Here is a 13,040-nt window from a genome sequence, read left to right as displayed (position 1 = left end):
ATCAAAACACAATCCAGACACTGACAACAAAGCTTTTCAAAATCTCAAAAGCCACGATTAGAAGAATTAAAATGCACACTAGATTTATTTCTGCCTTGGCCATATAGTGTAATGCAAAAGCACAGTGGAAAATCATAAAACATCAAGGCTTATAAGACTGAAAAAACTGAAGTGCAAAAATCTCAATAACAAACAAACTATTACCACCCTTTCTAGCTACCTCCATCTCATGCACAGTAATTATTTCCCAGTAATTAACTGTTCAATATGAGAGGGGAGGGATGGTTTTGAAAAGCAATTCATGAATAAGTTCAGAGTAAGCAGTTTTGCATGACACCTTTTCTCTAGAAGTGACTGCACTTGCTCTATGTACCCAAAAGACAGTTAGGGAAGCTGGAAAATGCCCAGCCAAGAAGGGCTAAAAGGTTTTTCTCCTGAAAATACCACAGGGGTTTTACCTGATCCTTCAATTTTACATTCCACAGGATTATATTTAGAAATGTCAGAGTATAACACATCTCTTAGCCAAATTTTGTGTGATAGAAAATCATTCAAATCTTGAGACTGGGTAAAAATCTAAGTTTATATATGTTAGGGAATAACCAATATTTCAAATGCAACACTTCCTCAGAAGACCACTGATCAACACCACGCAAAATGAAAGATTGGACAGAACTTTAGATCTGTCAGCTTTTGCTGTCAAAGCAGCTGACAGACATCTCTCAGCTTCTAAGTTACACTAACAGTGCCACAATTTGTCTGAGAGAAAGAAAAAAATCATGTTGGAAGACACAGATTGTTCTTCACAGCTGAAAGGCAGTCTCATATTTCAGCTCCTCACCACTCTCCCAGTGACGGCTGTCTCATCTAACTTTTTGAAGCCTATGGAGGAAATACTTCATTCATCGTGAAAATAACAGTAATTAAACTTAACTTTATCTTGTCAGCCAACAATGTGCTGGCCCATAGCTGTGTGGGTTAATCAAGTGTGATGGGAGCTGATGTATCCGAGCGAGCAGCTGCCAAGTAACCCTTCTGCAGCAGCTGGAGGAGGCAAATTCTCGGCTGTGGGTGTAATTTTGTGCATTTTTCTTACTGTCACAATATTAATCTCCTTCTTGAGTTGAAACTGTAAAAGCTTGAAACTTAAAAAACAGCCAAGCAAAGAAAAAACCCTCTGCTTGACCCAGCTTCCCAGTCATCCAGAGAAGCATATGTCCAGTGTGTTGAAGGGAAGGAAATGATCCTGGGGTAACAAGCTGTGCTAGAAAAGGGGCCCAGCAGCACAGAAAGGATTATTTCTGCTTCATAGAGTGAAGATGCCACCATGGCCAGAGAAAGGCTTGGGTAGGAAAGAACCCTGTGACTCCATTTCCTTCCCTCCTGTCTCTACCCAGGGATGGGGACAGGGAGTGGGAGGGGATTTAATTGTGCTAATAGGCACTAGATGTGATTTTGAATCTAAATTTAGAGCAACAGAAGGCTCAAATCCAAAGCACCACCAGTATAAACTTTAAAATATATTTGTCCTTTTACAGATCTCTGCTTCTTGTTCCTCCTTTATTGCTGCAGTTCTCTGAATGTACCTGCCCATAATTCTTTGTGCCCAACAACCCTTGGACAAGCATCCTGAATGGCAATATGGCATCAGAAGAAAGTACAGCTGTGAACAAGATAGGCTGGAACATCTAAAAATGTCTCAAATATTTTTGCTAACATGTAGCACTCTTGACATTGAATTTCTTTGCAAAGAGAAAGCAGTTGTATCTCCAAAGCACGAGGTGAGCCATCAAAATCATCCTGACTGATAACAAATCCACAAAAAAAAAGCTCTCCCAGCAACTGTTCATTTAAGGAGTCAAAAGTCACTGGAAAGCACACTTATTTCAAAGACCATTTAGGACACAAAAGCACACCACTTATTTGAACAAAGCGGTATATATATATATAAAAAAAAAATCAAGTTTTTGTGCCTTGAAATCTACTGACTTCTGCAATCCTATTACCAACATGAGTCCTGTTATCAAACAACCAGCTGTATTCAGGAATGAAACACAAAACAGAGAGTATCTTGTTTTTAAATTAAAATAAATATCAGTTCCTGACGTTTTGATAGAATACAACATGTGCCCCATCTACCTTTTGAATACCTGCCAACAACATGTCAGTCACAACGCACACTTTGAAAGATAAAGAGAGGCATAGAAAAGTAAGTGGTTCTGAAGCAAACAAAAAGGCATGTGCAAACAAAATGTTTCTGGCTACCTGCATCAGACGAGTCTTGCAAATTCTAACATGCTGGTGGAAAAAACTGGCTTATAGTTTATTTAAAAGATGAGCCCTTTACTTTGGACAACAGTAATCTTCAATAAATAATCAGCTCTAGCAGTGGTTAATTCCTGACAAAATGATAAAGAACTAGACTTGTGCCATGCCAGGATGACTGATAGGATAAGTACTGATGAAACTAAATGAAACCCCTTACACGTCTGCACTTCATTCCTTGGTGCTTGGGATGATTATGCAAGGGGGACGTGATTGTCCTTGTGTGTTTACTTTAGGGGACTTCAGACATAAAAAAAAAAAAAAGGTAAAAAAGATGAAAACAATCAAAAGCTATGAATTGCAAGCAGAGTTTTACTTGATGGATAACTGGCAGAAGGTGTGGATAAGAATATTCTGCATGCAGCACCTTGGATGTCTAGGTTCACAACAAATAAATAAATGCTACTTCTTTATGCACTGAACAGGGTATTTCATACTTTTGGTGAGATCTAGATCTGATGGAACAGGATGGAAAATGACAAAAAAACCACTCTAAGTGGGAAACAACAGCAGATTTTGCTCATCCTGGTCTTGGATATTAATGAATGAGAACATGTGATCTAGGTAATCCTGCAGTGCAGGGAATAGATATGAAACTCCTCTAAAACCACATGGCTAAAAATTTCCCATCTCTTACTGCCAGCATTCCCTTCCTTCAGCACTAGCTGTGCTGATATGTAACATGTTATTTGCTCATGAACAGTTTTGTAGCCTTAGGATAATATGAATACAAAATATGCATCATCATTTACAGAAAAACTCCTTTTATCTTTGCAATATAGCAGGCAGAGTTCATAGGCTCATATGCACATGGTTAATTTAGCTCTGTATTACAACAAAATCTCTTTATGTGATCCAGTCAAGCCTCGTGTCTCTCTCTAGATTCACTGGGATGCTTTAAAACCACTAAAAACAAAGGTGATTTTCCCATCTGCATAATTTGCCAAGCTTCACATCTACATACAAAATGAGGAAGAAAACAGCTTTTAAGAAAGCATGAGGAATTTCAGCCTCTTCTTCTCTAGATCATTTTAACTACATAAATTATCACATCACATGAAAAGCATCCCTGTGTTTTATTTTTATTGTGTTAAAAGAAAATGATGAGCTTTATTAAAAAATAAAGCCACTGTGTGCCTTGGATTTTAGTAAAACCTCCCTAATGAGACCTCAAATACAGAAAATATGATCCATTATATTTCAAAATGGAAAAGAGTCTAATCTACCTTAGGAAACCTTTATGTGCACATTTCAACTGCTTTCTACTGGATGGGAAAAACTGAATTAAATTGAAAAGCAAATACCAACAACTACAGAGTCTAGCTGAACTAAAGGCTTATAAACTTTAGTTCATGTGCTATTGTTTGACATGAGTTAGGAACTTGTTTGAATTTGAATTTTCTGAACCAGCAATGGCGCACTCAAGCATGTGATTGTCAATCCAACAATTCCAAATGAAACATTTAAAAATGTATTGTTTCCAAATGCCTCAAATAACTACGGATTCTTTTTCTATCATTAATGTACAACATTACACCAACTTAAGGATTAGAATTAATTTCATTTTTAGATAGCTTAGAATTCTGATTTCTCCATGGAAAAAGAAGAAAAGCTGGAAGAAGCATCTGATATTAGTCTCCCTTCTTCTAATAAATTGTGGAAGGAAGATATGAAAATGATCTTTGACCAGATGTGTGTCCTGATACTAAAGGGTTCTACGGGAAAAACATTCTTGCTGGTCTCCTTCCCTCCATCTCCAAAACCAAGTTGAATCCTTCCATCATCTCACTCATCACTCCATTAACACTGCACAAAACAGAGAACTTCACTCTCCCACCAGGTCCATGTATCTCATAAAAGCCACCGGGGTCCAAAACTAGGATTCCAGTGAGAGGAATTCGGGGTCCAACACTGGGATTCCAGTCAGGGGGATGTGGGGTCAAACACTGGGATCCCAGCCAGGGCAATTCGGGGTCCAACACTGAGATTCCAGTCAGGGGGATTTGGGGTCCAACCCTGGGATTCCAATCAGGGGGATTCAAGGTCCAACACTGGGATTCCAGTCAGGGAGATTCAGGGTCCAACCCTAGGATTCCAGTCAGAGGGATTTGGGGTCTAACACTGGGATTCCAGTCAGGGGGATTTGTGTTCTGCCCACCCGGCTGGGAATCAGCCGAGCTCTGCAGAGGTGGCACTGCTGCCCAAGCCCATCGTGTCCTGGGACTCTGAGTCCCAGGAAAGCAGGAGGTGCAGAGTGGGACACCCCGGGAGCAGTGAGTGGGACACCCCGGGAGCAGTGAGCACCCTGCTGAGCAGGACTGGGGTGGGGCATGCAGGGACAGTCACCCAGCACAGGGGGCCCATGCACTTACCATTCGTGTAAGGGTTGACGGTCTTTTTATTTGTCATTACACGTGCTGTGGCATTATTTACCTAAGCACATAGAACAGGGGATTAGAAAGGGTTACGGGGAGGGCCCGTGTCACTATTAAACGCATGCATTATTACTGCTATTAGTCATGTGAAAATAAAATGCAATTTAATTTATAGAAGGCAACAGGTGCATAACAAAATCATACTATTTATAATTACATTTACTTTCATAACCATTTTAACTTACAAATCATTTCAATAAAGCAACATCATATCATTTAAACTTTAATAAAAAGACATTAAAAGCAAATTAAAAGGTACTGCATAATTTAAGACTTAAGAGCATGCTTGTATTCCATGATAACACTGATACAATAAATACTCAAAACAGAAGTAAAAAAAAAAAGATTATATGAAGGAACATGCAGTGGAGTAGAAAGGAAAGAGACAAGGTACAAGGAAACAAAGAAAATGTCAAAAAAGGGACAAACGAATTTTAGCAGTGTGCAACATAACCCTTTAGAAGAGAAGTACCATTGGAAAAGCAACATCTAGCATTCAACACTTGGAACAAGAGCCTTTTTCATTGCAAGAATTAACAAAATCATTCAAGCTTTAAAATCACAGCTAACAAAAGGATAAAAAGAGGGTGCATTATTTAACACAATATGGAGTTAACAATCTGAGTAAGATGTGCACGAAGTCATATCCTCAATCCAATCAGTGCCTCCCAGGCTTGCTTAAAACGTACACTCAATTACAGGCGTACCAATATATAGAAAAAAATGTAGCATCAAGAAAACTTAATACAACAAGTCAAAAAAATCCACGTGGTATATCAGCGCTAAATACGTGAAACGGCAGATGGACTTCTCCACTTACCATTCAGCACCATCGCCAGCATGGGTATGTATACAGTTACCATGGTTACTGAGAGTTTGGTGAGGGCCCTAAGCGCTACCGTCGAGGGGGAAAATGAAAAGGCAAAATATGCAACATCTTACTCAAAAGACGACAGCATTTTCAATTGGTAATTCTTTCTTTTTTTTTTTTTTTTTCTTTTTTTTTTAATTCTAACAAATACGACTGAGGCAGTGTTGAAGGGGATCCAGTGGCACGGCAAACATGGCTGGAGGTTTTGGGAGATGGGGATGGTTCAGGCCACCCAATTTCTTGAAAACTAAATGTGGCATTCGCTCAGTCTCTAGTCTGGCTTTGTTTCTGGTGCATCTTTTGGATGCTTCTTTCCCAATCTGAATTTTTGGAAAGCCACTGTGGATCCCACATCAACCCTGCAGCAACAAAAATTAAAAAAAAAAAAAAACAAACAAACAAAAAAAAAAGGAAAAAAAAAGAAAACAAAAAGAAAAGAAAAAAAACAACCTTTTGTTTTTGTTTTGTCTGTCACACTTTTTTTTTTTTGCTGTTGTTGTTCTCAATTTTTATAATTATTTTTTGTTGGCTGGTTTTTGGAATCTACTGCACCCATTGATTTACAAAACATCCAAAATAATAACTTCAAAATATTAAAGCTTTCATTTTTTTTTTTTGTTTTCGAATCTGTCATCCACCTTTCAGCAATAATGATAATAATAATAGTAATTACAAAAGAAATAATAATAAAAAACCCAAGTAAGGCCAGATTCTCTCTCTTTATATATAAATATATATATAAACAATGGGAAGGGGAAAGGGGAGCACACAGAAGACACCAATGATGCATCTGAAACAACAAATGAGAGTGAAGCAGACATTTATAAAAAAGATGAAAAGGAAAATATTTTGAACATGCACCTCGATTTTACGGCCCTCTACCACGGTGCCGTGTAATTTCTCCCTCGCCCTGTCCGCATCAGCACTATTTTCGAAAGTTACGAAACCAAATCCCTGCATGCAGGAGGGAGAAGGGGGGAAAACAACATGCACATTATTATTTCAGTCAATGACCACTTGTTTGCTTATGTTCTCTCTCTTTAATTTAATATTTTCTTGTCCTCGCTTCATTTCTGTAACATGCAAATTAGAAAAATTATAATTGTATTGAGATGTGCAATAAATAAGCAACAAATGTGAACAAATTTTTTTTCCTGTCATCAGTTAGATAATACCCTCTGAGAAAGTCAAAGAATGATACCAAAAATACCTTTCTACATGTCACTACAGAGGAAAATAAATCTAACAATAAGAAAATGAAATTAAAATAAATTACAGTGTCTTCACATAGAAAAAAATGAACTAATGAGAAAAGAAAATGAACCACATTTTAATGACATGCAGATATCTCAACGAAATAAAAAACATGTGCACAAAATTCAACACTGAATGTCAATATACTCTAAATATTGCCTACTTAGTCATGCTGTTGTGATTATAAGAAACACTGTTCCCATGCAACACTAGGGTAACTTAAACTTTTGTCAAACTATACAGCCTTTACTTATTTTTTTATAAAAGGAAAAAAGGAAAGAAAAAGAAAACCACCAACAAAACAAAAGTACTTTCAGAACAAAGTATAACTTTCTTGTATTAACAGATCAAAGAAAATCACATGATGTGAATAGAAAAAGAAACTCTGATAAAAGAAGAAAAATGCAAACATTTTGAATAAGTTTAACTGCTTCATTTACTTGTTCTGCATATTATTTTCCACATATAGAACATGCAACTGGTTAAACTCCAGAATCCCATATTAGTGGGACAAATCTGATATTCTGCTTATAACAAACCCCCTCCTTTATTATACCAGGCTAAAACAAACATTTCAAATCCTACAAAAATGCCCTAAGTTCAACGCTATTTAAAATGGAAAATATTTTGGAAATATCTGACAGTGAAGAACATTTTAGAAACATACACCAACCCTTTGAAGTAATTCTTGCATTAGCACTACAATGCCTTTGCATGCCTCCCAGAATTATCCAAACAAATGCTCCTCTACATCCCTGAGCTTTCACACCCAGAACCATTTGCAATTGCACACAGGCAGTGCTTACATAGTTTAAGTGCTACTAAAACTGTTTTTTTTTTTTATTTCTGTTTTAGCCTGAACTCTGTTCTCTCCTGAGCAATCAGCCACTCACCACAGCTCCTCATCTGCCTTTGCTGAGTTTTGCCAGGGTTCACCCACTAGGAACACTCTGCAGTGCTACCTACTACACAAAGTGACTTGCTAAAAAAAAAAAAAAAAATAAAAAGAGGGCAAAAGAATAATAAAAAGAAAGGGAAGACATTTCTACATTCATTTACACAAAGGGGAAACCAAATATCAAACTAAGGCAAAACTGACACCAAGCAGTGAGAAAAAGAATGGAAATGGACTGCAGAACTAGCCAACGAACAACAAAAAGTGAAGTAACTCTCAGGTTAATTCTCTGAGTTATTTGGGTTATTTCACCTAGTCAAAAAACCCAGTTATTTATTCCCATTTATAATGCAAAAAAGTGACATTTATGTACAGCAGTGGTCTCTGTTTCTCCAGAGCAGCTTAAGCACAGCTACTCTTTTTTCCCCGTTTAAATGCAGCCTGGAGCCCGAGCTCCGAGGGGCTCTGTCAGCAGCTGCAGCTCCAGCTGAAGCCATTCTCACAACACCCAATTCCACACATTTTCTCCACAATTTTAGCACAAGGCCACGACCTCACTTGCCACAAGGCACTGAGGATGTAACTCTCTTTTTCCCAAAGCACCAGGAGCGGTGAGAGGAAGTAAATCCCCCTCCTCAGCACTAATCTCTGTGGTTTGGATCCCTGTACAGGCTTTTCTTATACCTCCACCTATCCTCAGCTTTAAACTTTTATTTCTTCCAGGAATGCTTTGTCCCATCTTGCTCAAGCTCCATAAAAAAAAATCCCTCCTCATTTAGGATGCCATTAAGAAAATTTCACAGCAGAAAACATACTGGATCCATGGATCTAAGCAGAGTAACTCCATTCAATAGCAGAAATTCCCCCAAGTCTGTTTGTTTGGTTGGTTTTTTTTCCCTATTTTCCTGCCTGGGCAATTGTCCCCTCTTGGAATTGCAAACATTTGGAGGGAGTTTAGTCAAAATTTTCTGTCACTCTCCTTAGCTCACAACGCTACCAGTTAACTTTTGTTCAAACAGCTAAAGAGAAAGATAAAAACCTAATTACACTAAAAAATTAGAAAAACATAAAAAGTGGAGCCACAAGCCAAGATAAGACAGGAACTTCAAAGACTGAAAATAATACTAATTTGTTATTTTTTAATTTCTTATGTTGTACTTATTCTCATAATCAACACAACTTAAGCTCTTACTATTTATGCAAATCTTTAACTTTACCTGGCTGACAGAGAAACTCAAGAACAAAACACAGATTCACCCATCACATATTCAAATACCTACACAAACATTTCAACACCAATTTAATATGCAGCTGAGTTAACAGCTGCATTCTGTTAACTGGTAATGCAAATATATGCCTTTTATTTCTAAAATCTGTCAAGTGATTTAATAATAGCCAAGTTAGTATGTGAGAAGGTTCAGATTTAATTTGGGAGGCACTTTGGAGATCTCCTTATTTGAGGAAATGGGTGTTAATGCAATATACACTAGATACACATTAAGACATACACACATAAACAGATTTCCTAATGTATATATAGAGCTGTCTAGAGTCTTGGTTTATAACCGATAGAAAATGGTCAAAAATTCAAAAGTCATCAGTGTTGCTGTATATTTTAGCAAAGATTTCTTCATTATTATTACACATTCAATCAAGCAGAAATTTGTTGTATGAATCTTTCATTGTTTTAGAGCTTTCTTTTATGGGAGGACTCCCTTCTGCAAGATGATTTTATACTTTACAGTGGTGTTATAATGATATGGTTTTTGAATATGCAATCCCGTTTTTCTTAACTAATATGGCATGAGAATGAGATTCCTTCTGTTGTTTTTGCAGCAATCATTTAAAACAATAACTATTAGAATAAAAAGAAAGAAAAAGAAACAGAAGCAAAACCAAAAACAATTCTATCAATTCTTATGCCAAAACTGCAGCTAGAAACAAATTTGAATTCTGATCCTGCAAACTTTGTTACCTGTACTCAGTCTGAAACCACTTAGTAGTCCTTTCAGTTTCAGTGGGATTTTATGAAAACATAGATAAGCACTGCCAGGAATGGGACTTTAATCTGGTGCATCTTAATTCCTACAGAATGGACACGAAATGATCAGATTAAAAAAAAAAAAAAAAAAACAGAAAAAAAGATGTCCTGCTTATTCCTAATATTCATTTTCCCTTAACTTTTCATTTAATTGAGAGAATCTAATGGTACTTCTGCAACTGAAAATACTCTGTAGCTGTGGCTGAAATAACTGAGCAAGGTGAGAAGCAGCAGCCCTGAGCTGTGAGATGCACCCCAGCCCTGCCTCAGGCATCTTCAGCAGCTCCCCGGACACAGCTGGGCTGCAGCCCTGATGGAGCATTTATCGACAAGTCTGACCTGACCAAGTGTGTAACTGAGGCAGGGATGTTATAAACCCAGCCAGGAAAACCTTTTCCTTCTGAAATCCTTTCCAGGATCTTGCCTTTAGCACAAGGCACTGGGATGTTTTCACACTGCAAAGCCAATGTCAAAAAAGAAAAGTTCAATTTGGAAACATCTGCTTATGCCATCCCCCAAAACTTTAACAAAACTTTACACTTATGCAGCCCAGTGTAGCTGTGGTGATTAAAACGCCCACCTGGGCAAGATTTAGTGGCTAAACTAAAGTTTAAAGTCCTCCCACACGTGCTCAGCTCCACCCTGTCAGCAGAACCAGTAAAGGTGGCCAGTGGGAGAAGGCTCTGGAAATTAATGGGATTATGCAGCTGCAGCAGGTCTGGACAATCCATGTCTTTTGAAAATATTATTGAACAACCAAAATTTAGCAATAATAAATTTTGGCCAGAGTAGGAGATTCTGAGCCACCAAATTCCATCCATTTTAGTTGTTTACTGAAAAAGTGATAAATGTTCCAACTGAGTTTGGGCTGGCAGGCAAGGGGACTAAGTAATGTCTGAATAATAAACCAGGAGATTTCAGCTGTTCCATTTAGGTTAAAAAACAGTGAAGGCTTTAATTTCAGAAAATAAATATTAACAGAACTAAAATATATCTAAGATAGATTTTTTATGTATATGATTCTTAAAATATGACAGGTTACACTAGTTCTAGAACAGGGATAACATTCCATTGCTAATAATAAATGATATATGAGTTACAGGAAGATTGAAACATTAGTGAATAAACTTTTTAGTGTGTCTGACATGGCAAGAAAAGAAAAAAAAGATATGCATATGACAGACATAAACCCCTATAATGCAGCTGATATCACAGGTGAACACCCTGGACCACAGTTTTGCACCAGCTGATGCAGTCCTGGCCATTCTATCTTGCTTTATTTCTTAAATATTGAATAAATTGAAGTTTTCATTTAAGGCAAAGTAATTTTGGAAAAAAAAATTAAATTTTTCAATACAATAAGAACTCCTTTAATAAAATAAATGCTAAAAATAGATTGTTTTCAAAGGGTTGGTGTACTAAGTCTTTAACTAAAGAGGAAAACATCTGCACTTAATCTGGAACAATCACATATCTTCTCAGCTAATTACTAAAGAGGACAGTTATTAGGTATCATTGTCATCTTTCATTTCAATAAAGGAAAAAAAAACTATACTAATACAAACTGCCTAGAAATATCTTTAGCTATGGACTCATGAAATAAATGAAATAAATACCCTTGAAGAATAAGGACAGTGAAAATCAACATTCCCATAAAACAGATGACAGTTTGGAGTAGTTAAAATTACCCCCTTGAAAAGATATGAGTCCAATGATTTTCGTACTGCTTAGAAAACTGACTGACAGCTCAGAGGATGTTTTCACTAACATAAAATTTCAGACATTATTTTGTCATAGCAGTGCAGTTGTTTCCTTTTACTCATATATTTTAAACAAAACAAAAAATTCCGCAGGTGAATTAAACTGCTTACCTTTGAGCCTCGCTCATTAAAAATAATTTCAACATCTAAGATTTTACCAAATTGCTGCAAAGAAACAGAAAAAGTTACATGAAAATTAGATAACTTCAACTCTTCTATCATATACAATACAAAGGTTTGTTGCAGCAAATGGTGCAAAGCTTTACAAATGTTAAATGATATAAAACCAAATATTGTTAAACACACAAGAAAAGACAACACTAAAAGGAGTCAGATCAAGAATACTTCTAAATTGTGTGCATCATTCAGCTCATTCCAATCACTCCACAGAGGAACTTGAAGCTCAGTGAAGCCCCTGACAGAGAGGAAAGAGCATTAAACTGTGAGCACAGTCCCAAATTTCAGCATTTTCCAGAAAGGCTGAAGGAGTTTGGTTACTTCTGCATTACAGGAATAGGATTAAACTAGGTGGGACTTTTGTTGCTGGCTTCATGGACTGAGGAACCCTTGCTGAAATGGGTAACCATTATTTCCTAAGAAGTTTTGTCTTACTGGAGCATAATTTGGAAAACTAGAATAGATATTCACTTTAGGGGGATATTTTCTCTGCTCAGAATTGTATTTTTATTATAATATTAGAAGTGACTGTTATTCCTATTGACCTTCAACAGCACCCAATTCTCTAGACATTGTTTGCACATAAAAAAGCTGAACGCAGCTGCTTGTCCCAGAGGAAAATGCCCTGTTGCATCTGCCTTAGGAAGGGAATAAATGTTAGAACACCTTTTGTCAGGACACATTTTATGAGGTGACAGTGTAATGCATCAGAGGCTCATTTCTGTTATTTCATAAGTCATTAACATGCAGTGTGCATTATATTTGGCATTGGTCAGTGACCCAATATCTTAAACACAAAGGCAGAAACTGGAGAGAGGCAAATGGAGAATAATCCAACAAGAGTCCCAGCAACTGCAGAAATGAATACTCCAATCTTTTAAGATATTATAAATAATTACAGGGCAGAAAGGACACTATTTCTTCTCTAGTTTATTAAAGAGTTTCAGCTTGACCATGAAAAAATCAGCCATGATTTGGTATACTTTGGCTTATTTCATGTTCTTGCTTTCACCATTTAATCAATGTTTTAACTTCCACTTCAGCCTCGATGCAGACACAGATATTTAAACAATTCTCCTCTGTTATATTCATGTCCATATAAAAAGATAATCTACTGTATGCTTAACATGGACATAATGCAGACCTGCGTTATTTCGTATGAAATATTACAACTCACACATACAGAAATCTCTTTTTCCTATCATTTCTAAAGAGCTAGAAGTTTTCTGTTCCCAAGTTATTCTGGAAGTCAGATGGAAACTCCAGCTATTTTCCAGTGTCA

The 13,040-nt window shown here is 36.9% G+C and overlaps 1 protein-coding gene across 50 annotated transcripts in view; it reads right to left on the bottom strand.

The window, feature by feature from the left end:
• Positions 1–13,040, bottom strand: part of RBFOX1 (RNA binding fox-1 homolog 1) — a 1,167,105-nt gene that overhangs the window by 81,110 nt on the left and 1,072,955 nt on the right. For 45 of the 50 annotated variants that reach the window (XM_077786836.1, XM_031506137.2, XM_031506136.2 and 42 more), the window contains 3 exons: positions 11,693–11,746; positions 6,493–6,585; positions 4,698–4,758 (listed from right to left, as the gene is read on the bottom strand). In XM_077786836.1, the coding sequence (XP_077642962.1) occupies positions 4,698–4,758; positions 6,493–6,585; positions 11,693–11,746 (208 nt within the window). The remainder of the gene's footprint in view (positions 1–4,697; positions 4,759–6,492; positions 6,586–11,692; positions 11,747–13,040) is intronic. The other 5 variants (XM_077786819.1, XM_077786817.1, XM_077786838.1 and 2 more) reach the window with 1 other exon arrangement.

The sequence above is a fragment of the Lonchura striata genome, chromosome 16 (genome assembly GCF_046129695.1).
Source record: "Lonchura striata isolate bLonStr1 chromosome 16, bLonStr1.mat, whole genome shotgun sequence".
NCBI classification, from domain to species: Eukaryota; Metazoa; Chordata; class Aves; order Passeriformes; family Estrildidae; genus Lonchura; species Lonchura striata.
The sequence above is the reverse complement of the archived record's forward strand: the minus strand, read 5'-3'. Positions and strand labels throughout refer to the sequence as shown.